General features: G+C 43.6%; 1 protein-coding gene across 1 annotated transcript in view; it reads left to right on the forward strand.

The window, feature by feature from the left end:
- The window catches only part of LOC310918603 (kinesin-like protein KIF9), a 39,238-nt gene extending 18,523 nt beyond the window's left edge, over positions 1 to 20,715 (forward strand). The window contains exons 8-13 of the mRNA XM_083877511.1: positions 760 to 939; positions 8,573 to 8,781; positions 11,370 to 11,549; positions 15,091 to 15,206; positions 17,988 to 18,092; positions 20,322 to 20,715. Of these exons, the coding sequence (XP_083733637.1) occupies positions 760 to 939; positions 8,573 to 8,781; positions 11,370 to 11,549; positions 15,091 to 15,206; positions 17,988 to 18,092; positions 20,322 to 20,429 (898 nt within the window). The 3' untranslated portion in view covers positions 20,430 to 20,715. The remainder of the gene's footprint in view (positions 1 to 759; positions 940 to 8,572; positions 8,782 to 11,369; positions 11,550 to 15,090; positions 15,207 to 17,987; positions 18,093 to 20,321) is intronic.
- Positions 20,716 to 25,806: the final 5,091 nt, after the last annotated feature.

Below are 25,806 nucleotides of genomic sequence, written 5' to 3' on the forward strand. Positions count from 1 at the left end.
TATATATAATTATATATATTATATATATTATATATGTTATATATTATATATATTATAATACATATAATATATATTTTATATATATAATATATATTATAATATATATTATTATTTATTATTATATATTATCATGGCTGATATTATTATTTATTATTTATTATTCATTATTTATTATTTATTATTTATTATTTATTGTTTATTGTTTATTGTTTATTATTATTTATTATTCATTATTTATTATTTATTATTTATCAGTGGCCATTTCCCCAGAAACTTTGACAGAAGCTGCCCCAGATCAGAGAATTAAGGAGAATTCCTCCACCCTGAGAATTAAGGATTTATGGGGATATTATTATTTATTATTTTATATATATTATATAAATATCATATTATTATATATATTATTATTTATTATATATATATTATCAAGGCTGATATTATTCTTTATTATTATATATATTATTATATATATAACTTATATATATTATATTATTATATATATTATTATTTATTATATATATTATCAAGGCTGATATTATTATTTATTATTTATTATTTATTATTATTATTTATTCATTATTCATTATTCATTATTTATTATTTATTATTTATCAGTGTCTATTCCCCCATTAACTTTGCCAGAACCTCCCCCAAATCACCAATTTCTCAACTCAGCCAAGCCAAACCTGCAGCACATTTTGCTCCCAGATCCCCTTTTGGTGCAGAAATTAATAAATCTGATTTATTTTCCCCCATCAGGAAGGAAAGGATGACAAGTCCCCCCCCTGAGATAACCCGGGACGATTCCCCACCACCCAAAGGTCCCTCCAAGGATCTGGGTGAGGAAGAGGAAGAAGAAGAAGAAGAAGAGGAAAAAGATGAAAAAGATGATGATGAAAAATCCTCAATTTCATCTTCGGAAGATTCCCAAAAACCCAGGTGGGTTTTCCTTGGGAAGGAGTAAAATCCTCATTTTCCAGAGGGGTTGGATTGTGTTCCCTGAGTGCAGCTCAAAGGAAAAGGGGGGAGGTTTTGTTTTATTTTATTTTATTTTATTTTATTTTATTTTGTTGTTAGAGCTGGGATTAAATGAGGGAGGAGATTTGGTTTTATTTTATTTTATTTTATCTTATTTTATTTTATCTTATTTTATTTTTTTGTTTTGTTTTGTTTTGTTTTGTTTTATTTTATTTTGTTTTATTTTATTTTATTTTATTTTATTTTATTTTATTTTGTTGTTAGAGCTGGGATTAAATGAGGGAGGAGATTTGGTTTTATTTTATTTTATTTTATTTTATTTTATTTTATTTTATTTTATTTCGTTGTTAGAGCTGGGATTAAATGCAGTTTGTGTTTGGATTGTGTTCCCTGAGTGCAGCTCCAAGGAAAAGGGGGGAGGTTTTGTTTTATTTTATTTTATTTTATTTTATTTTATTTTATTTTATTTTGTTGTTAGAGCTGGGATTAAATGAGGGAGGAGATTTGGTTTTCTTTTCTTTTCTTTTCTTTTCTTTTCTTTTATTTTATTTTATTTTATTTTATTTTATATATTATATACTTATATATTTATATAAATATTATTTATTATGTATTTATAAAGGAAAAGGGGGGAGATTTGGTTTTATTTTATTTTATTTTGTTGTTAGAGCTGGGAGTAAATGAGGGAGGAGATTTGGTTTTATTTTATTTTATTTTATTTTATTTTATTTTATTTTGTTGTTAGAGCTGGGATTAAATGAGGGAGGAGATTTGGTTTTATTTTATTTTATTTTATTTTATATATTATATATTTATATATTTATATAAATATTATATATTATATATTTATAAAGGAAAAGGGAAGAGATTTGGTTTTATTTTATTTTATTTTATTTTATTTTATTTTATTTTATTTTATTTTGTTGTTACAGCTGGGATTAAATACAGTTTCTGTTTGGACTCAGATATTTATTAATTTTTATTTCATCTTCAGAAGATTCCCAAGGTCATTTAAACACAAACCATCCAATTATTTTAATTATTTTAATTATTTTAACTTTAATTATTTTGATTTTTAACCCAATAACCAACCACCCCTGGCCCACAATGAGGATTTTTCTCCCCAATTACAAAATCCCGCCCAGAGCCAGGAAGGAGAAGGTGAAAAAGAAGGACTCAACCTACACCCTGAAATCTTCCATATTGGAGGATTAAATATAAATATATATAAATATATTTCTATATTTTAAGATATATTTTATTTTATATATATAAATATATATATTTAATATATATTTTAATATATATTTATATATTTTAATATAAATTAATACATTAAAATATTTATATAATATATTAATTAATTATAATTTATATAATATATTAATTATTTATAATTTATATAATATATTAATATATTAAAATATAAATTAAGGTATATTTTAATATATATTTTAAATTTAAGGTATATTTTAATATATATTTTAAATTTTAATATATATTTATATATATTTAATATATATTTATAGATATTTATATATTTTATTTATAAATTAATACATTAAAATATTTATGTAATATATTAATATATCAATATATTAATATATAAATTAAGATATATTTTAATATATATTTTAAATTTTTATATATATTTATATATATAAATTAATACATTAAAATATTTATATAAAATATTAATATATGCTAATATATATTAATATATTAAAATATACATTAAGATATAGTTTAATATGTATTTTAAATTTTTATATATATTTTTATATATTTAATATATATATAAATTAACACATTAAAATATTTATATAAAATATTAATATATTTTAATATATATTAGTATATTAAAATATAAATTAAGATATATTTAATATATATATTTAATTTTTATATATTTATATATATATTTAATATATATATTTATATATAAATTAATACATTAAAATATTTAAATAAAATATTAATATATTTTTAACATATATTAATATATTAAAAATATAAATTAAGATATATTTTAATATATATTTTAAATTTTGATATATATTTTTATATATTTAATATAGATATAAAAATTAATATAGTAACATATTTATATAAAATATTAATATATATTAATATATTAATATATTAAAATATAAATTAATATGTATTTTAATATATTTTTTAAATTTTAATATATTTAATATATATTTATATATATTAAAATACAGTAATTTATCTATATTCCTGTATATTCCCAAATCCAGGAGAGTTGATGGGAACACCCTGAGCTCCAAATAATGTAAAATCCACCCCTGTAAATCCAGCTCTGCCCTGGCCAGTTACTCTTCAATATTTAAAAAACTTCAATTAATTTAATCTCTATTTTTACCTAATTTAAATTCATTTCATTCTTTAATCTCTGAAAACTGCAACATCCCTTTGGTGAGTGGGAAAACTGCAGGGAGATCTCCCAGAAATCCCCAGAGCCGCGGAAATGGATCGAGGGAATCCTGGAATTCCAGCTGGTTTGGCTTGGAAGGGAATTCAGGGATCATCCCATTCCATCTCCTGCCATGGCAGGGACACCTCCCACTGTCCCAGGGGGATCCAGCCTGGCCTGGGGCATTCCAGGGATCCACAAATCTCTGGGAATTCCAGCCCAGCCAGGAATCCCTTCCCAAAATCCCATTTAACCAGCTCAAAGCCATTCCCTGTGTCCTGTCCCTCCATCCCTTGTCCCCAGTCCCTCTCCAGCTCTCCTGGAGCCCCTTCAGGCTCTGAGAATTCCCTGGATTTTTCCCTTCTCCTCTCCAGGGGAACATTCCCAAATTTCCCAATCCTGCTTCAGCCTCTGGATTCGCCTCCAGCAGTTCCACATCTCTCCTGAGCTGCAAAATTTTGGGCTCCAGGCCTGGGGCAGCTCTGCAGGTGGGGATTCACCTGAGGGGGCAGAGGGGCACAATCCCAGCCCTGGATCCCCTTTTCCAGCAGAAAATTCCAACTTGACTTCCCTGGGAATTCCAGCCCAGCCAGGAATTCCTAATTCGCAATATCCCATCTAAATCTCCTTCTGTCAGCTTAAAAAGTGTGTCCTGTGTCCTGTCCCTCCATCCCTTGTCCCCAGCCCCTCTCCAGCTCTCCTGGAGCCCCTTCAGGCCCTGCCAGGGGCTCTGAGCTCTCCCTGGAGCTTCTCCTCTCCAGGGGAACATTCCCAGCTCTCCCAGCCCTGGAGCAGCTCCGGGGCCTCCTCTGGATCTCTCCAGCAGCTCCTGTGGATTTTGGGCTCCAGGCCTGGGGCAGCTCTGCAGGTGGGGGATTCACCTGAGGGGGCAGAGGGGCACAATCCCAGCCCTGGATCCCCTTTTCCAGCAGAAAATTCCAACTTGACTTCTCTGGGAATTCCAGCCCAGCCAGGAATTCCTAATTCCCAACATCCCACCTAAATCTCCTTCTGTCAGCTCAAAGCCATTCCCTGTGTCCTGTCCCTCCATCCCTTGTCCCCAGTCCCTCTCCAGCTCTCCTGGAGCCCCTTTGGGTACCCTCAGCTCTCCCTGGAGCTTCTCCTCTCCAGGGGAACATTCCCAGCTCTCCCAGAGCTCCTGGAGCAGCATCTCTGGATCTCTCCAGCAGCTCCAGGTTCTGGATTTTGGGCTCCAGGGCTGGGGCAGCTCTGCAGGTGAGCACAGAGGTGCAGAATTCTCCATTCCCTGTTGCCCACATTGACCAATCAGCCCAGGATTTGATTTTTGGCTTCAGGCAGGAACCCAAATCCTGTTGCAGGATTCACTCCTGGAGCTCCTCATTTTGTTTTCCATCTCCTCCTTTTCCTCCACACAGAATTTTTGTCCCTCTGACATTCCCAGGGCTGGAGGCAGGAGACACATCCCAGAGCTCTCCCAGTTGTGGCTTTTTGCCCAGGGGATGTTGTTTACAACCCTGTGGCAGCTTTTTTTGGCACAAGAAACATCATCACACAACCCTTGAGGAGCTGGAAAATGCCCTTAACAGGTCACTGTGGGAAAGCAGGAGCTGGAATTTGGCTGGAGTGAGGAATGTGGAAACTTTTGGGTACCTGTGATGGAATAAAATGAGCTTTAAATCCTCTCCAACCCAAATAATTCCATGGTTTTCTGTTCCTGCTTTCTGCTCTCCAGGAATATCAACAGCACAGAGGAACATCCTGTGAGCTGTGACATTCTCCTTTTCTTTAATTTTTTTTTTTTTTTAATCAGCCAATTTAAATTTGGCTGATATTGGAATAACCCCAGGAGTTCAGGGATATCAACAGCACAGAGGAACATCCTGTGAGCTGTGACATTCTCCCTTTTTTTTTTTAAATTTTGACTGGAGTGGTTGATATTGGAATAACCCCAGGTGTTCAGGGACTGGCATCAAAGCCATTAATTGGGAATTACACTTGGAATTCCAGCTTGGAAGGCAGAATTCCAGGATTTCCAAGGCTAATGTTGTGGAGTTGGCTCCAGTGCTTGGAGCTGTGGGGTTTGGCTCCAGAGGGAATGCAGCAAAAGAATTTGTTTAACAATAAGGAGGAACAATATCCTTTTTTTTTTTTTTTTTTTTTTTTTTTTTTTTTTTTTTTTTTTGGTGAATATTCAAGCCATGAAAGGCTGGTTTTCCAGGGAATGCTCAGTTTTGAGGAATATATGGAGTCTGTGTGCAGGATTTTGTTCAGGGAGTGGTTTGGAGGGACAGTGGCTGTTGGGGCTGGTATGGAAATGGTGCCAGGGATCAGCCAGGACAGAAAACCCAAAGGAACCCACTGAAATCCCATCAGATCTCAGCTCTTCCCAAGGGCTGGGGAGGCCTCACCCCAAATCCTGTGTCAAGGGGCTGGAGCAGGTCCAGGGAATGGAGCTGGAAAAGGGTCTGGAGCCCCAGGAGGGGCTGAGGGGCAAATGCCTTAAATCAAAAATCACCTTAATTGACCTGGCGGGGTCTGAGAGGCTGAGCAAGACTGGGGTGAGTGATGGGAGAGACTCCTCAGGGGCCTTTTTGGTGGATATTTATGTTTTATGTCTATTTATATTTTATATCTGATGATATTTATGTTTTATATCTGTTTATATCTGTTGATATTTATGTTTTGATTTATATTTATGTTTTAGATCTATTTGTATTTTATACCTGATGATATTTATGGTTTGATTGATATTTATGTTTTATAGCTATTTGTATTTTTATACCTTTGGGTTCCTTTGGAAAAAAAGGGAAGGGAAGGGAATTCCAGGGAAGGGAATTCCAGGGAAGGGAATTCCAGGGAAGGGAGGGAAGGGAATTCCAGGGAAGGGAAGGGAATTCCAGGGAAGGGAAGGGAATTCCAGGGAAGGGAAGGGAATTCCAGGGAAGGGAATTCCAGGGAAGGGAATTCCAGGGAAGGGAATTCCAGGGAAGGGAAGGGAAGGGAGGGAAGGGAAGGGAAGGGAAGGGAAGGGAAGGGAAGGGAAGGGAAGGGAAGGGAAGGGAAGGGAAGGGAAGGGAAGGGAAGGGAAGGGAAGGGAAGGGAAGGGAAGGGAAGGGAAGGGAAGGGAAGGGAAGGGAAGGGAAGGGAAGGGAAGGGAAGGGAAGGGAAGGGAAGGGAAGGGAAGGGAAGGGAAGGGAAGGGAAGGGAAGGAGGAAGGGAAGGGAAGGGAAGGGAAGGGAAGGGAAGGGAAGGGAAAGGAAAGGAAAGGAAAGGAAAGGAAAGGAAAGGAAAGGAAAGGAAAGGAAAGGAAAGGAAAGGAAAGGAAAGGAAAGGAAAGGAAAGGAAAGGAAAGGAAAGGAAAGGAAAGGAAAGGAAAGGAAAGGAAAGGAAAGGAAAGGAAAGGAAAGGAAAGGAAAGGAAAGGAAAGGAAAGGAAAGGAAAGGAAAGGGAAAGGAAAGGAAAGGAAAGGAAAGGAAAGGAAAGGAAAGGAAAGGAAAGGAAAGGAAAGGAAAGGAAAGGAAAGGAAAGGAAAGGAAAGGAAAGGAAAGGAAAGGAAAGGAAAGGAAAGGAAAGGAAAGGAAAGGAAAGGAAAGGAAAGGAAAGGAAAGGAAAGGAAAGGAAAGGAAAGGAAAGGAAAGGAAAGGAAAGGAAAGGAAAGGAAAGGAAAGGAAAGGAAAGGAAAGGAAAGGAGCTGGGAAGGGTCTGGAGCCCCAGGAGGGGCTGAGGGAGCTGGGAAGGGGCTGAGCCTGGAGAAAAGGAGGCTCAGGGGGGACCTTGTGGCTCTGGACAATCCCTGACAGGAGGGGACAACCGGGGGGGATTTGGGCTCAGGGAACAGGGACAGGAGGAGAGGGAATGGCCCCAGAAGAGGCTCAGGGTGGAAATTGGGAAAATTCCTTCCCCAAAAGGGTTGTCCAGCCCTGGCACTCCATGGAATGCCCAGCCCTGGAGGGTTCCCAGGCTGAGCCCTCTGTGGGTCCCAGTTGGCCCAAAGGACCCACCTCTAAACCCACAAGATGTTGCAGGAAAAATAAAAATAAAATAAAAGGAGCCCCTGAAAAATTTCATTTTCCATGCAGGGAACAGGGACAGGAGGAGAGGGAACGGCCTCAGGGGAGGCTCAGGGTGGGAAATTAGGAACAAATTCCTCATGGAAAAGGTGGTGAAGTGTTGGAAGGAACAACCCAGGACAGTTGTGGAATCCCCATCCCTGGAGAGATGGGACATCCACAGGTGTTGGGAAAGACGGGACAGGAAGGACTTATGGATATGACTGCATGGCAAGAAATACTGCAGATGTAAAACCTGAGTGAAATAGGAATGAAAGCCAGTTTGGAGATGTGACCATGGCAGGCAGGAAGACAGTGATGAGCTGACAAAAAGACAAGAGTGTCGCCTTTCCACCTTGGCAAAGACATCCAGGAACAAATGCAGAAGAAAGGAGTCTATAGAGTTTAGAATATAAAATGACATGGTGATGTAGTAGTTCTTACAGGCTGCAGGCAAAGTTTGTAGGTTTTGTATCTCACGTGGTTGGTCAATGTGAATTAGAATATTCAACAGAAAAAAGGATATATTGGATTGTAACAAGAGGATCGCTCTCTTGTCCTCTCTTTGCCTCTTGTCCTCTCCTCCCCGCTCTTGTCCACTCTTCTCCTCTCTTGTCCTCTCTTCTCCCCTTTTCTCCCCTCTCTTGTCTTGTCTTGTCCTGGCTCTCCTGCCTTTTACCCTCACCTCTCTCCTCTGTCCCTCTCACCCTCTTCCCTCATCTCTCTTGGCCCATCCCCTCTCCTCTCTCTCACCTCTCTTGCTCCTGTTTTCTCCCCACACTTTCCCCCTGTTCCTACCCCATTTCTCCCCCTACTCTCTCTTCTCTCTCTCCCCATTCTCTCTTTAGGGCTTTGCTCCAGCCCAGGCTGGTGGCTGAAGGCAAAACCCTCTTTACCCACAACCCTTGTAATAATAAACCCACGTGTCTCTAGAACATCTCAGGTGTGCAAAGATCCTTGTCCCCGCCATCCACGGAAAAATTCCTACACACAGGGATGTGACACTTGGGGACATGGTCAGGTGGCAGTGCTGGATTTGATCTTGGAGAACTTTTCCAACCTGAACCACTCCTCCCATGCTGCAGGGCAGGACAGAGTGACCTCCAGTGTCCCCATCTCCTTTCAGGGCTGGTCCATCCAAACAAGAGGCCTTTGAGCTGTTCAAGAAAGAGACTGGCCGGGAGATCTACAGGATCTTCAGGCAGAACAAGAAGATCCTGATCTCCAGGAAGAAGAGGAGCCATTCTGTGGCCCAGAGGATCAACCACATGAAGAAGCAGATGGAAGGAATCAAGGAGGCTCTGGAGACTCAGAGGAGGAAGAGGAGTCAGGCGGGTGAGGAAGGACAGAGGGATGGAGCTTGGGGTTTAATCTGGTTTTTTCTCACCCGAGATTCCAAAGCTGGTGGTTCATGTGGGCACGAAGGGAATGATTTTCCCTCTTGACCTCTGAAGGATTTGGGGTTTGCTGTCTGACTCTGTGTCTCTGTGTCTGTGCTGAGCTCGGTGTGAGAATGATGAGGAGTCTCAAGGTCTTGGTTTTCTTGTTTCTCGTGTTGTTTATTAGTTCTTACCTTACAATTCTCTGTGTCCGGCCAAGGTGTTCACAGCAGCTCAGACACGAGGTGACTCCCCCTGTGATGGGAGGTCACTCTGCCTTTATACAGATAATTACACACCCATTATTTACAATTCTGTGCCAATGTCCATCACCTGCACTAACAGGGTCATTTCTACTCTGCCCCAATCCACTGAAACTCCCCTGTGCCCACGTCACTGCAGGAGATGGAGGCCAAGGGAGAAGGAGAAGAACTCAGAGCAGCCCCCTAAAATCTCCATCTTGTCCCTTTGCATCTACATTCTAAAAATCCCAAAACTACAAAATCTTCTGCACAGTGATAACTACACCACTCTCAGTAACACCTTTGTGACTTGCAATTCTTCTCTCTGATGGATGTTTTTCTCATGGACCAAAATCAAAGATTGTGTCTCCCTGGGCTCTGTGCCAGAGAAACCCCCCTGGGCAGACCCCAGACCCCCCTGGACAGACCCCAGACCCCCTGCACAGACCCCAGACCCCCCTGCAAAGACCCCAGACCCCCTGCACAGACCCCAGACCCCCCTGCAAAGACCCCAGACCCCCTGGGCAGACCCCAGACCCTCCTGCACAGACCCCAGACCCTCCTGGACAGACCCCAGACCCCCCTGGGCAGACCCCAGACCCCCCTGGGCAGACCCCAGACCCCCTGGACAGACCCCAGACCCTCCTGGACAGACCCCAGACCCTCCTGGGCAGACCCCAGACCCCCCTGGGCAGACCCCAGACCCCCTGGACAGACCCCAGACCCTCCTGGACAGACCCCAGACCCCCCTGCACAGACCCCAGACCCCCCTGGACAGACCCCAGACCCTCCTGGGCAGACCCCAGACCCCCCTGGACAGACCCCAGACCCCCCTGCACAGACCCCAGACCCCCTGCACAGACCCCAGACCCCCTGGACAGACCCCAGACCCTCCTGGACAGACCCCAGACCCCCCTGGGCAGACCCCAGACCCTCCTGCACAGACCCCAGACCCCCTGCACAGACCCCAGACCCTCTTTTTTGGGTCCCAGACCCTCTTTTTGGGGTCCCAGGTCTCTCTACCGAGGTCTGTGACTTCCAGGGCGCCCAGAGGGATGCCCTGGACTCCAACAGGATGGAGCTCTGGGCTTCCAGAAATTTTTGGGGCGGTCATAGAACCATGGAATGGTTTGTGTTGGAAAGGACTTCAAGGATTATCCCACTCCTCCTCTCCCTCTGCCTTCCACTATCCCAGGCTGTTCCAAATCAAACCCAACCTGGCTTTGGATATTCCCAGGAACATCCACCTTGTTCCTCCCAACCCTCCCAGCCAGGAATTCCTTCCCAATATCTCATTTAAACCATCCCAGGGATTTTTTATTTTCCTTTGGGAACCAAGTCAGATTTTCCATCAGTTGTCAGTGCCCTCCAACCTCAGCAGAATTTTCCCTTCTTTTTTATTCCAGAATTTCTTCCCAATATCCCATTTAAACCATCCCAGAGATTTTTTATTTTCCTTTGGGAGCCAAGTCAGACCTTCCATCAGTTGTCAGTGCTCAACAGAATCTTCCCTTCTTTTTTATTCCAGAATTTCTTCCCAATATCCCATTTAAACCTTCCCAGTATCCCATTTAAACCATCCCAGGGATTTTTTTTTCCCTCTGTGAGCCAAGTCAGACCTTCCATCAGTTGTCAGTGCTCAACAGAATCTTCCCTTCTTTTTTATTCCAGAATTTCTTCCCAATATCCCATTTAAACCATCACAAGGATTTTTTATTTTCCTCTGGGAGCCAAGTCAGATCTTCCATCAGTTGTCAATTCTCAACAGAATCTTCCCTTCTTTTTTATTCCAGAATTCCTTCCCAATATCCCATTTAAACCTTCCCAATATCCCATTTAAACCATCCCAGGGATTTTTATTTTCCTTTGGGAGCCAAGTCAGATCTTCCATCAGTTGTCACTGCTCATCAGAATCTTCCCTTCTTTTTTATTCCAGAATTCCTTCCCAATATCCCATTTAAACCTTCCCAATGTCCCATTTAAACCATCCCAGAGATTTTTTATTTTCCTCTGGGAGCCAAGTCAGACCTTCCATCAGTTGTCACTGCCCTCCAACCTCAGCAGAACCTTCCTTTTTTTTTTTTTTTTTTTTTTTTTTATTCCAGAATTCCTTCCCAATATCCCATTTAAACCTTCCCAATATCCCATTTAAACCATCCCAGGGATTTTTTTTATTTTCCTCTGTGAGCCAAGTCAGACCTTCCATCAGTTGTCAATGCTCTCCAACCTCAGCAGAACCTTCCTTTTTTTTATTATTATTATTTTTTTTTTTAATTTTTTTTTTTATTTTTTTTTATTCCAGGAGAATACACGGATGAGAAAGGCCAGGTGATCATCAGTGAGAAGGAATTTTCCTTCATCCGCAAACTGAAGGAGCTGAAGGAGGAGCACAGGGTCGGCTACACGGAGCTGCAGGACCTGAAGGTGGAGATCCAGTACTGCCAGCAGCTGGTGGATAAATGCAGGAAAAAGCTCATCGCAGGTCTGGGGCTGAGCTGGGAGAAATCCACACACAAAAAAATGGAATTCCAGGATGGTTTAGGGTTGGAAGGGACTTTAAAGTTTATCCAGTTCAAATCCCTTTCCATTATCCCAGGCTGCTCCATCATGGCCTTGGGTATTCCAGGGATCCAGGGGCAGCCACAGCAAATCTGGGAATTCCATCCCAGCCAGGAATTCCCAATTCCCAATCTCCCATCCCAGCCAGGAATTCCCAATTCCCAATCTCCCATCCCAGCCAGGAATTCCCAATTCCCAATCTCCCATCCCAGCCAGGAATTCCTAATTCCCAATCTTCCAACCAGGAATTCCCAATTCCCAATCTCCCATCCCAGCCAGGAATTCCCAATTCCCAATCTTCCAACCAGGAATTCCCAATTCCCAATGTCCCATCCCAGCCAGGAATTCCCAATTCCCAATCTCCCATCCCAGCCAGGAATTCCCAATTCCCAATCTCCCATCCCAGCCAGGAATTCCCAATTCCCAATCTCCCATCCATCCCAGTTCTCTGGCAATGGGAGCCATTCCCTGTGTTTATCCCTCCAGCCCTTGCCAAATTATCATTCTTTGTTGTCCTTTTTCCTGTTGCCTTCCAGACTGGATTTTATCCATAATGGATATTTTATCCATAATAATAATAATAATAATAATAATAATAATAATAATATGATAAAATATAAATATAATATAATATAATATAATATAATATAATAATAAATAGTAAATAATAATAAAATAATCCATATTTTATCCATAATATGGATTTTTATCCATAATATAGAATTTTATCCATAATATGGATATTTTATCCATAATGGATGTTTTATCCATAATGAATATTTTATCCATAATGGATATTTTATCCAAAATATGGATTTTTATCCATAATGTGGATTTTTATCCATAATAATAATAATAATAACAATAATAATAATATAATAATATAATATATTAATATAATAAATAATAATAATAAATAATAATAAAAATCCATATTTTATCCATAATATGGAATTTTATCCATAATATAGAATTTTATCCATAATATGGATATTTTATCCATAATATAGAATTTTATCCATAATATGAGTTTTTATCCATAATATAGAATTTTATCCATAATATGGATTTTTATCCATAATATAGAATTTTATCCATAATATGGGGTTTTACCCATAATGGATATTTTATCCATAATATGGATTTTTATCCATAATAATAATAATAATAATAATAATAACGATAAAATATAATAATAGATAATAATAATATAAATAATAATAATAAATAATAATAAAATAATCCATATTTTATCCATAATATGGATTTTTATCCATAATATAGAATTTTATCCATAATATGGGGTTTTATCCATAATATAGAATTTTATCCATAATATAGAATTTTATCCATAATACGGATTTTTATCCATACTAATAATAATAATAATTATCCTTAATAATAATCCAGGTGGGATTTTCTGATCTAACCTTGAATTGCTGCAGATCCTCTCTCCCAAATAATCTCCCTCCACTCCTTGATCTCACCTCTACATGGGGAAAAAAAACCTCCCACAAGGAATTTTACACTCTTGACTCTGGTTTTTATCCTTTATTTTGTTTATTAGAGATGCTGGTGAAGGAATTGCCCTGGGATTTGCCTCTGAATTCCCAATATTCCAAATATTTCCCAATATTTCCTCTGTCCCTGTGTGATTTCTGCAGCTTTATCAGGAAAAAAGAGCCACAGCTCTGCCAGGGGAAATCCCTGCAAATTCCTGGTGGAATCTGTGAAATCTTGAAATCTGGGAATTCCAGCTGCTCCTGCTGGATTGAAGCCAATCCATGTAGGAATTCCAGAATCCCAAATATTTGGATGCACATGGGAACCTTTGCCAAGGGACAGTTTGGATCCATCAGATCTAAGAAGAAATGGGATAATTATTAATTCCCATCATTCCAGGGATAAAAAGATCCCTGGAAATCTCAGCTGTGCCATTGCTTTCCATTGGATTTGGAATTTTTGGGTGCTCCAGATGTTTGTTGTTTGTTCAAACACCCAGGGCTCAGCCAGACTGGAGTGTCTGGGAAATATCCAGGATTAATAAGGATAAAATTCCCACCCGTTGTGTTTTCTCACTGCCTGTTTTGGGATGGAAAATGGGATTGAAATCTGAACCCCAGTAATTCTGTCTGTCCCAAAGGAATTCTGGGGGCTGCAGGAATGGCCAGGGGACTGTCCCCAAAACTGGCCACCTCAGCACAGCCAACAACCTCCTCAAATTCACTTTTCCAATTTTATTCTGTTCAATTTGGAGTTTAAATTGGAGTTCTGAGTTTTAAACTCCAAACCCTGGAGTTCTGAGTTCCTGTCTGAGGGTTTTACAGCTCTGAGATCCCACTTGATCCACAGGGACAACAAATCCATGCTTTGGATTAATTAATTACAGCCAATTAATTGCCCCTCTTGGTTTCCCAGAGTTTGAGATCCCCAGAACTGGCCACCACCTCCTGGCCACCTCAGCACAGCCAACAACCTCTTTAAATTCTCTTTTCCAATTTTATTCTGTTCAATTTGGAGTTTAAATTGGAGTTCTGAGTTTTAAACTCCAAACCGTGGAGTTCTGAGTTCCTGTCTGAGAGTTTTACAGCTCTGAGATCCCACTTGATCCACAGGGACAACCAATCCATGGTTTGGATTAATTAATTACAGCCAATTAATTGCCTCTCTTGGTTTCCCAGAGTTTGAGATCCCCAGAACTGGCCACCACCTCCTGGCCACCTCAGCACAGCCAACAACCTCTTTAAATTCTCTTTTCCAATTTTATTTTGTACAATTTGGAGTTTAAACTGGAGTTCTGAGTTTTAAACTCCAAAGCCTGGAGTTCTGAGTTCCTGTCTGAGGGTTTTTACAGCTCTGAGATCCCACTTGATCCACAGGGACAACTAATCCATCTTTGGGTCCATCTTTTGGGTTGTTTGGATTAATTAATTACAGCCAATTAATTGCCCCTCTTGGTTTCCCAGAGTTTGAGATCCCCAGAACTGGCCACGACCTCCTGGCCACCTCAGCACAGCCAACAACCTCCTTAAATTCTCTTTTCCAATTTTATTCTGTTCAATTTGGAGTTTAAACTGGAGTTCTGAGTTCCTGTCTGAGGGTTTTTTACAGCTCTGAGATCCCACTTGATCCACAGGGACAACAAATCCATCTTTGGCTCCATCTTTGGGTCCTTTGGGTCATTAATTACAGCCAATTAATTGCCCCTCTTGGTTTCCCAGAGTTTGAGATCCCCAGAACTGGCCACCTCCTCCTGGCCACCTCAGCACAACCAACAACCTCTTTAAATTCACTTTTCCAATTTTATTCTGTTCAATTTGGAGTTTAAACCCCAAAGCCTGGAGTTCTGAGTTCCTGTCTGAGGGTTTTACAGCTCTGAGATCCCACCTGATCCATAGGGACAATTAATCCATGCTTTGGATTAATTAATTACAGCCAATTAATTGCCCCCCTTGGTTTCCCAGAGTTTGAGATCTGGTACAACGAATTCTTTGGGATCCCTGAGGATTTGAAGGAGGCTCTGAAACCAGGTGGGAACATCACCCCTGGAATGATCCCCATCAACAGAATCACTTGTTTGGTGAGTTATCCCAGAGTTCTGATCCTCAGGAGCCAAGGGAGGGGATGGTGAGGGAATGAGGGAGGAGTGGAAGGAGGAGGAAAAAAACCAGGAGCCACATCCTGCTGTCATTTCACATTCCCTGAGCTGTTCAGAGGATAAATCAGGACAGTGACTGAGGCTCCTGGGCCTCTGGGGAATATCAGGCACTGGGCAAAGTGCCTGGGGCTGCAGGGATTGATTTGGAGCCTGATTTCCAGCCTGGGGCTGCAGGGATTGATTGGGAGCCTGATTTCCAGCCCCTGGAATTCCAGCTTTGCAGCCAAATTATTGTGGCACTGTAGGAACCACCACTGTGGGGATAGGGATTTTTTTAATCCTGAATTTCAGGCACTGGGATTGATTGGGAGCCTGATTTGCAGCCCTTGGGATCCCAGGTTTGCAGCCAAACTCTTGTGGCACTGCAGGAACCACCACTGTGGGGATAAGGATCTTTTTTAATCCTGAATTTCAGGCACTGGGTAAAGTGCCTGGGGCTGCAGGGATTGATTTGGAACCTGATTTCCAGCCTGGGGCTGCAGGGATTGTTTGGAACCTGATTTCCAGCCTGGGGCTGCAGGGATTGATTGGGAACCTGATTTCCAGCCCCTGGAATTCCAGGTTTGCAACCAAATTATTGTGGCACTGCAGGAGCCACCACTGTGGGGATAGAGATATTTTTTTTATCCTGAATTTCAGGCACTGGGATTGATTGGGAGCCTGATTTCCAACCCCTGGAATTCCAGGTTTGCAACCAAATTCTTGTGGCACTGTAGGAGCCACCACTGTGGGGATAAGGATCTTTTTTTATCCTGAATTTCAGGCACTGGGCAAAGGGCCTGGGGCTGCAGGGATGTTTTGGAACCTGATTTCCAGCCTGGGGCTGCGGGGATTGATTTGGAACCTGATTTCCAGCCTGGGGCTGCAGGGATTGATTTGGAGCCTGATTTCCAGCCCCTGGAATTCCAGCTTTGCAGCCAAATTATTGTGGCACTGTAGGAGCCACCACTGTGGGGACAGGGATTTTTTTTATCCTAAATTTCAGGCACTGGGATTGATTGGGAGCCTGATTTCCAGCCCTTGGGATCCCAGGTTTGCAGCCAAACTCTTGTGGCACCACTGTGGGGATAGGGATTTTTTTTTATCCTGAATTTCAGGCACTGGGATTGTTTTGGAGCCTGATTTCCAGCCCCTGGAATTCCAAGTTTGCAGCCAAATTATTGTGGCACTGTAGGAACCACCACTGTGGGGACAGGGATCTTTTTTTATCCTGAATTTCAGGCACTGGGCAAAGTGCCTGGGGCTGCAGGGATTGATTTGGAACCTGATTTCCGGCCTGGGGCTGCAGGGATTGATTGGGAACCTGATTTCCAGCCCCTGGAATTCCAGCTTTGCAGCCAAATTATTGTGGCACTGCAGGAACCACCATTGTGGGGACAGGGATCTTTTTTTTATCCTGAATTTCAGGCACTGGGATTGATTGGGAGCCTGATTTCCAACCCCTGGAATTCCAGGTTTGCAGCCAAACTCTTGTGGCACTGCAGGAACCACCACTGTGGGGATAAGGATCTTTTTTAATCCTGAATTTCAGGCACTGGGCAAAGTGCCTGGGGCTGCAGGGATTGATTGGGAACCTGATTTCCAGCCTGGGGCTGCAGGGATTGATTTGGAGCCTGATTTCCAGCCCCTGGAATTCCAGCTTTGCAGCCAAATTATTGTGGCACTGTAGGAGCCACCACTGTGGGGATAGGGATTTTTTTTTATCCTGAATTTCAGGCACTGGGATTGATTTGGAGCCTGATTTCCAGCCCCTGGAATTCCAAGTTTGCAGCCAAATTATTGTGGCACTGTAGGAACCACCACTGTGGGGACAGGGATCTTTTTTTTATCCTGAATTTCAGGCACTGGGTAAAGTGCCTGGGGCTGCAGGGATTGATTTGGAACCTGATTTCCGGCCTGGGGCTGCAGGGATGTTTTGGAACCTGATTTCCAGCCTGGGGCTGCAGGGATGTTTGGGAGCCTGATTTCCAGCCTGGGGCTGCAGGGATTGATTGGGAGCCTGATTTCCAGCCCTTGGGATCCCAGGTTTGCAGCCAAACTCTTGTGGCACCACTGTGGGGATAGGGATTTTTTTAATCCTGAATTTCAGGCACTGGGCAAAGGGCCTGGGGCTGCAGGGATGTTTTGGAACCTGATTTCCAGCCCCTGGAATTCCAAGTTTGCAGCCAAATTATTGTGGCACTGCAGGAGCCACCACTGTGGGGACAGGGATTTTTTTTATCCTAAATTTCAGGCACTGGGATTGATTGGGAGCCTGATTTCCAGCCCTTGGGATTCCAGGTTTGCAGCCAAATTATTGTGGCACCACTGTGGGGACAAGGATCTTTTTTTATCCTGAAAAGAAAATTTTTATTCAACTCCCCATCTCCCAGAACTCTCGAAAAATGAGTGACCAGAAGGGGAAAAAAGAGCTGCCCCAGCTCTGGATCCAACAGCACAAAGACCTGGAGCTGCTGGAGAAATCCAGATAAAACCCTGGAGCTGCTCCAAGGCTGGGAGAGCTGGAAATGTTCATTTTTCCTGTGGAAAAATCCCAACTCTTGCAGTTTTATGCCCAAAGCTGCTCCTCCAAGGTGTGGAAAGGGGAATTTCTCACCTCCAGGATTTTCCTGGCTTCAGTGGGGTTTTGTGCAGCAAACAGGATTGTTGTCTCAGGTGTCTCCAGGTTTGCTCATGGAATGGGAAATGTTTTTTTCCTGGCAGGATGAGGACGAGCAGGACAAGTTTGAGCTGATGCAGGAGAAAGTTTTGCCCGACTGCCCGGGCTCCGTGTCCTTCTACAGGGCCAGGATGAAAATGGATCAAAAGGTAACCCCAGGGAGAATCCCAGAGTGGGTTGGGATGGAAAAGACCTTCAGGATCATCCCATTCCACCCCAGGGAGAATCCCAGAGTGGGTTGGGATGGATGGGACCTTCAGGATGATCCCATTCCACCCCAGGGAGAATCCCAGAGTGGGTTGGGATGGATGAGACCTTCAGGATGATCCCATTCCACCCCAGGGAGAATCCCAGAGTGGGTTGGGATGGAAAAGACCTTCAGGATCATCCCATTCCACCCCAGGGAGAGTCCCAGAGTGGGTTGGGATGGAAAAGACCTTCAGGATGATCCCATTCCACCCCAGGGAGAATCCCAGAGTGGGTTGGGATGGAAAAGACCTTCAGGATGATCCCATTCCACCCCAGGGAGAATCCCAGAGTGGGTTGGGATGGAAAAGACCTTCAGGATGATCCCATTCCACCCCAGGGAGAGTCCCAGAGTGGGTTGGGATGGAAAAGACCTTCAGGATCATCCCATTCCACCCCAGGGAGAATCCCAGAGTGGGTTGGGATGGATGGGACCTTCAGGATCATCCCATTCCACCATCCCAGGCTGCTCCAAGCCCTGTCCAGAATAAATTCACCCAGAAAAAGCTGGGAATGTTCAGGCTGGAAAAAAACTCCAGAGAGATCTCAGAGACTTTCCAGGATTTAAAGAGCTGGAGAAGGACAAGGGATGGAGGGACAGGACACAGGGAGTGGCTGGATGGGAGATTGGGAAGGAATAAAATAAATAAAATAAAGGGTAAAATCCAGAGTCAAGAGTGTAAAATTCCTTGTGGGAGGTTTTTTTTCTCCATGTAGGGGTGAGACCAAGGAGTGGAGGGAGATTATTTGGGAGAGAGGATCTGCAGCAATTCAAGGTTAGATCAGAAAATCCCACCTGGATTATTATTAAGGATAATAATAATAATAATAATAATCATCATCATCATCATCATCATCATCAACATCATCAATTAATATAATATTTATATAAGATTTATATAAGATTTATATAATTAATATAATAATTATATTAGAATTATTAGAATAATTAATATAATAATTATAATTAATAATTATTATTATGGATAAAAATCCATATTATGGATGAAATTCCATATTATGGATAAAACATCCATTATGGATAAAACATCCATTATGGATAAAATATCCATATTATGGATAAAATATCCATATTATGGATAAAATTCTATATTATGGATAAAAATCCATATTATGGATAAAATATGGATTATTTTATTATTATTTATTATTATTTATTATTATTATATTATATTATATTATTATTATATTTATATTTTATCATGATTTTTTTTTAATTATTATTATTATTATTATTATGGATAAAATATCCATTATGGATAAAATCCAGTCTGGAAGGCAACAGGAAAAAGGACAACAAGGAATGATAATTTGGCAAGGGGTGGAGGGATAAACACAGGGAATGGCTCCCACTGCCAGAGAACTGGGATGGATGGGAGATTGGGAATTGGGAATTCCTGGCTGGGATGGGAGATTGGGAATTGGGAATTCCCGGCTGGGATGGGAGATTGGGAATTGGGAATTCCTGGCTGGGATGGGAGATTGGGAATTGGGAATTCCTGGCTGGGATGGAATTCCCAGATTTGCTGTGGCTGCCCCTGGATCCCTGGAATGTCCAAGGCCAGGATGGAGCAGCCTGGGATAATGGGAGGTGTCCCTACCCATGGAATGGGTGGATTGGGATAATCCTTAAGCTCCTTTCCCAACTGAAATCATTCTGGGATTCCACGAAAACATCTCCAAAGCAGCTCTGGAGAATTCCCCAGGGATTCCTGTCCCATTCCTGCTGGGATCTGCCGTCAGCACAGCAATGCTGGCGCGACGGGGATTTTCTTTGGGGAAAGCATTTGTTGGTTTTTTTTTTTTTTAGGGGGGAGAAAAAATTCCCAAATTTCCCAAAAAAATTCCCAAAAAAATTCCCAAAAAAATTCCCAAAAAATTCCCAAAAAATTCCCAAAAAAAATTATTGCTGGGAGTGGTTATTGATCAAAACTCAATGTTGGAGGAGTTGGGAATTATTTCTTCAAAGCAAGAAAAAATAAATAAATAAATAATAATAATAATAATAATAATAATAATAAAAAAAATAAAAATAATAAAAAAAAGCTTTTACAAGTGAGAACTTTGCTCTGAGAGCCTCAGTGATTCCCTTTTGTGTTCCCTGTTCCCAGCAAAGCTTCAACAGGAGCACGGCGGCGCTGCGGAAAATGCGCAGGAGACCCGCGACGGCGTCGGCCAACGGGAAGAAAAAAGCCCTGTCCTTCCTGCCCATCACATAAACCTGGATCCCCAGAATTCCCAGAGGAATGTCACCTCAGGAAGTGCCTCGTGCTGGCGTCCACCATCCATTTATCCAAATAAACAGCAGGAAAAGTGAACCAACCCAACCTTTGGGGATTTATTGGGAATCGATCCCGGTTGTTTGGACAGGACACGAGTCCAGGTTGATCCAACAGCAGCATTTGGTTTTTTTCCTGAGCCTCTGGAAAAAGGCACACAGGTTGCTGTGGGTGATCCAGGCTGTTCCTGGTTCTCTCTTTCCTGGGTTTTGTTCCCATGTTGGATCTGCCTGGAGAAGGGAATGAAACAAAGATTCATTTCTGGGGAATCACGGGATGGTTTTGGTTGGAAAAACTCTCCAAGATCGAGTTCGATCATTCCTCAGCAGTGCCAAAACCACCCCTGACCATGTCCAGAGGGCTTTTAAATCCCTCCAGCAATGGGGACTGCACCCCTGCCCTGAGCAGCCGGGCCAGGGCTGGAGAGCCCATTCCAGGGGGAATATTCCCAAAATCCCACCTGAACCTCCCCTCGAGGCCGTTCCCTCTTGTCCCGTCCCCTGGGAGCAGAGCCCGACCCCTCCTGGCTCCAACCTCCTCCCTTTGGAGGGAATTGCAGGGAGCCACGAGGTGCCCCCTGAGCCTCCCCTTCTCCAGGAGGAGCCATTTGGGTCCTGGAAGGGGAATGGTGAAAGCCCCAAAGCCAACCCCCCACAGCTGGCAGGAACATCCCCAATCCTGGGATCCCAGATTTTCCACACGCCACCCCCAGTGATGTGGAAAACTGGGAAAGTGGATGAACCCACTGAGTTCATTTTGCTTGGATTTGTTGGAGTTTCTTTCTGTCCCCATAACAGCCCCTGCCCTCTGGAAGAACAGCCCAGAAATCACTTTTTCCTTGGAATGATCCAATTCCAGAGGCTCAAAAAGCTGCTGGGAATTCAGGCCAGGCTGGATTTCCTAAAAAAAAACACTTCCACAGGACTGGAATTAAACTTTTCTTTGTCCTTCCCTATACTCACCCCTCCTCTGCTTCCCACCTCATCCCTGTGGGTCACTCCTGCTCCCAAATCTGGGAAAATCCCAGAAATCTCAATATTGGAAGCTGTAAACGTGGTTTGGAGGATTCCATGTTGTCAACCCAGAATCCGCTGGGTCTCCTGAAGTGCTCCCAGGGATTGGGAAGATGGGAAATGACCCGTGAAAGGAAAAAAAAGAGAATATTTAGTGACTTTTAGGACAAATAAGGCCTGGAACAGCCCCGTGGATTTGGTGCTGGTGTCCAGGGGTTGATCCTGGGGCTGCTGCTGATGCTGGTCTGGTCCTGGGGTGATGCTGAGACATCCTGGTGTGACCTTGGTGATCTCCCATCTCCTCCTGCTGAGGTCCTGAGGATCCCAGGGGATGATCCCAAAGAAATCCTGCAGCCAGTCCTGGTTGTGGCCCCAAGGAAAATCCCACTGAGATCCCCTGGGGATGCTGTGGCTGAACCTGGTGATCCTGGGGAGATTTTGGGGATCCTGTGGCTGGTGCTGGACGTGATCCCGAGCAGATCCTGGTGGAGCAGGGGCTGACCTGGAGGAGATCCCACAACTGATCCTGCTGTTGTCCCTTCTCGGATCCTGATGGGGATCCCAGTGACACCCAGGCTGATTGTGGTGTGCCCCTGGTGATCCCTGGAAAAATCCCAAGAAATTTCCGGTGTTTTTTAGCGGCCGATCCTTGTGGGATCCCGCTGACCCCTTCTCGGATCCTGACGGGGATCCCAATGACACCCAGGCTGATTGTGGCGTGTCCTCGGCCATCCCTGGAACAACCTCAGGAAATTCCCAGTGGTTTTTTGTGTCCAATCCTGGTGGGATCCCGGTGTTATTTTACGGCTGATCCCGATGGGATCCTGATGGTTTTTTATGGCTGATCCTGGTGGGATCCCAGTGGTTTTTTGCGGCTGATCCCGGTGTTTTTTTGTGGCTGATCCAGGTGGGATCCCGGTGTTTTTTGCTGCTCATCCCAGTGTTTTTAGCAGCCGATCCCGGTGGGATCCCAGTGTATTTTTATGGCTGATCCTGGTGGGATCCCAACTTTTTTTGCGGCCAATCCCGGTGTTTTTTTACTGTTTATCCTGGTGGGATCCTGGTGTTTTATTGCATCTGATCCCAATGTTTTTTAACGGCTCATCCCGGTGGGATCTCAGTGTTTTTTGCGGCTGATCCTGGTGTTTTTTTGTGGCTGATCCTGATGGGATCCTGGTGGTTTTTGCAGCCGATCTCAGCGTTTTTTTGCAGCTGATCCTGGTGGGATCCCGATGTTTTTTTGTGGCTGATCCTGGTGGGATCCTGGTGGTTTTTTGCAGCTCATCCCAGTGTTTTTTGTGGCTGATCCCTGGTGAGATCCCTGTGGCTTTTTGCGGCTGATCCCGGTGGGATCCCGATGTTCTTTGCGGCCGATCCCGATGTTTTTTTACAGCTGATCCCAGTGGGATCCCGATGTTCTTTGCCGCCGATCCCGATGTTTTTTTACAGCTGTTCCCGGTGGGATCCTGGTGTTTTTAGCAGCTGATCCTGGCGTTGCCCCTTCCCGGATCCCAATGACACCCAGGCTGATTGTGGTGTGCCCCCGGCGATCCCTCGAAAAATTCCAAGAAATTCCCAGTGGTTTTTTTGTGGCTGATCCCGGTGGAATCCTGGTGGTTTTTTACGGCTGATCATGGTGGGATCCTGGCGTTTTTTTGCAGCTGATCCCAATGTTTTTAGCAGTTGATCCTGGTGGGATCCCGGTGTTTTTTGCGGTTGATCCCAGTGTTTTTTTGTGGCTGATCCTGGTGTTTTTAGCAGCTGATCCTGGTGTTTTGCTACGGCTGATCCCAGTGGGATCCCAGTGGTTTTTCGCAGCTGATCCTGGTGTTTTTAGTGGCTGATTCCCGGTGTTTTTTTGCGGCCGATCCTGGTGGGATCCCGATGTTTTTTTGTGGCTGATCCAGGTGGGATCCCAGTGTTTTTTTGCAGCCAATCCTGGTGAGATCCCACTGTTTTTTGTGGCTGATCCCGGTGTTTTTTTATGGCTGATCCTGGTGAGATCATGGTGGTTTTTGCAGCTGATCCTGGTGGGATCCCAATTTTTTTTGCGGCTGATCCCGGTGTTTTTTGTGGTTGATCCCGGACAGGATCCCAATTTTTTTTTGCGGCTGATCCCAGTGTTTTTTGTGGCTGACCCTGTTGGGATCCCGGTGTTTTTTTGCGGTCGATCTCGGTGTTTTTTGTGGTTGATCCAGGTGTGATTCCAGTGGTTTTTGCAGCTGATCCTGGTGGGATCCCGATGTTTTTTTGTGGCTGATCCTGGTGGGATCCTGGTGGTTTTTTGCAGCTCATCCCGGTGTTTTTTGTGGCTGATCCCTGGTGAGATCCCTGTGGCTTTTTGCGGCTGATCCCGGTGGGATCCCGATGTTCTTTGTGGCCAATCCCGATGTTTTTTTGTGGCTGATCCTGGTGGGATCTCAATGTTTTTAGCGGCTGATCCTGGTGTTGCCCCTTCTCGGATCCTGACGGGGATCAGTGACACCCAGGCTGATTGTGGCGTGTCCTCGGCCATCCCTGGAACAACCTCAGGAAATTCACGGTGTTTTTTGTGGCCAATCCTGGTGGGATCCCGGTGATTTTTTGTGGCTGATGCCGATGTTTTTTGTGGCTGATGCTGATGTTTTTTGCGGCTGATCCCGGTGTTTTTTTGTGGCCGATCCCAGTGGGATCCCGGTGTTTTTTTTCAGCTGATCCTGGTGGGATCCTGGTGGTTTTTTTGCAGCTGATCCTGGTGAGATCCCGGTGTTATTTTACAGCTGATCCCAATGGGATCCCAATGGTTTTTTATGGCTGATCCTGGTGGGATCCCAATGTTTTTTTGCAGCTGATCCTGGTGTTTTTAGTGGCTGATCCCGGTGTATTTTTATGGCTGATCCTGGTGGGATCATGGTGTTTTTTGCAGCTGATCCTGGTGGGATCCCAATTTTTTTTGCGGCTGATCCCGGTGTTTTTTGTGGTTGATCCCTGATGGGATCCTGGTGTTTTTTGTGGCCGATCCCAGCGTTTTTTGCAGCTGATCCTGGTGGGATCCCAATGGTTTTTTGTGGCTCATCCTGGTGGGATCCCAGTGTTTTTTTGCGGCTGATCCCGGTGTTTTTTGCGGCTGATCCCGGTGTTTTTTGCTGCTGACCCCGGTGTTTTTTTTGCAGCCGATCCCGGTGGGATCCTGATGTTTTTTTGTGGCTAATCCCGGTGGGATCTTGGTGGGATCCTGGTGGTTTTTTTGCAGTTGATCCTGGTGGTTTTTGCCGTTGATCCCGGTGTTTTTTTGAGGCTGATTCCCGGTGTTTTTAGCGGCCAATCCTGGTGGGATCCCTGTGTTTTCTGTGGCCGATCCTGGTGTTTTTAGCGGCTGATCCCAGTGTTTTTTCGCAGCTGATCCTGGTGGGATCCTGGTGTTTATTTGCAGCTGATCTTGGTGTTTTTTTGCGGCTGATTCCCGGTGTTTTTTGTGGTTGATTCCTGGTGGGATCTCGATTTTTTTTGCGGCTGATCCTGGTGGGATCCTGATGTCTTTTTACGGCTGATCCTGGTGGAATCCCGGTGTTTTTTTTGTGGCTGATCCAGGTGTGATCCCGCTGATTTTTGTGGCTGATCCTGGTGGAATCCCAGTGTATTTTTGTGGCCGATCCCAGTGGGATCCTGGTGTTTTTTTGTGGCTGATTCCCAGTGTTTTTAGCGGCCAGTCCCGGTGGGATCCCTGTGTTTTCTGTGGCCGATCCTGGTGTTTTTAGCAGCTGATCCCAGTGTCTTTGCAGCTGATTCCCGGTGTTTTTTGCGGCTCATCCTGGTGGAATCCTGGTGTTTTTTGCGGCCAATCCTGGTGTATTTTTACGGCTGATCCCGGTGTTTTTTTGCAGCTGATCCCGGTGTTTTTTATGGCTGATCCCGGTGGGATCCTGGTGTTTTTTGCAGCTGATCCCAGTGTTTTTTTGCAGCCAATCCCGGTGTTTTTTGCTGCTGATCCCGGTGTATTTTTATGGCCAATCCCAGTGGGATCCCAGTGTTTTTTGCAGCTGATCCTGGTGGGATCCCGGTGTTTATAGTGGCTGATCCCGATGGTTTTTTACGGCTTATCCCAGTATGATCCTGGTGTATTTTTACACCCGATCCCTCTGTATCTTCAGCAGCCCATCCTGACACATTCCCTGTGCTGATCTGCAGGAAGGGTCGGTCAATCCATCCCTCTGCTCTCCCCGCTCATCCCAGCGGGGCCAAGGCCACATCCCGGGCCCAATGCCGCATCCCGGACCTGGAGGAGGAGGAAGAGGAGGAAAGAAGGAAGAGAAGGAGGAGGAGGA

The sequence above is a fragment of the Zosterops lateralis genome (genome assembly GCF_965231275.1).
Source record: "Zosterops lateralis genome assembly, chromosome: 1".
In the NCBI taxonomy this organism is placed as follows: domain Eukaryota; kingdom Metazoa; phylum Chordata; class Aves; order Passeriformes; family Zosteropidae; genus Zosterops; species Zosterops lateralis.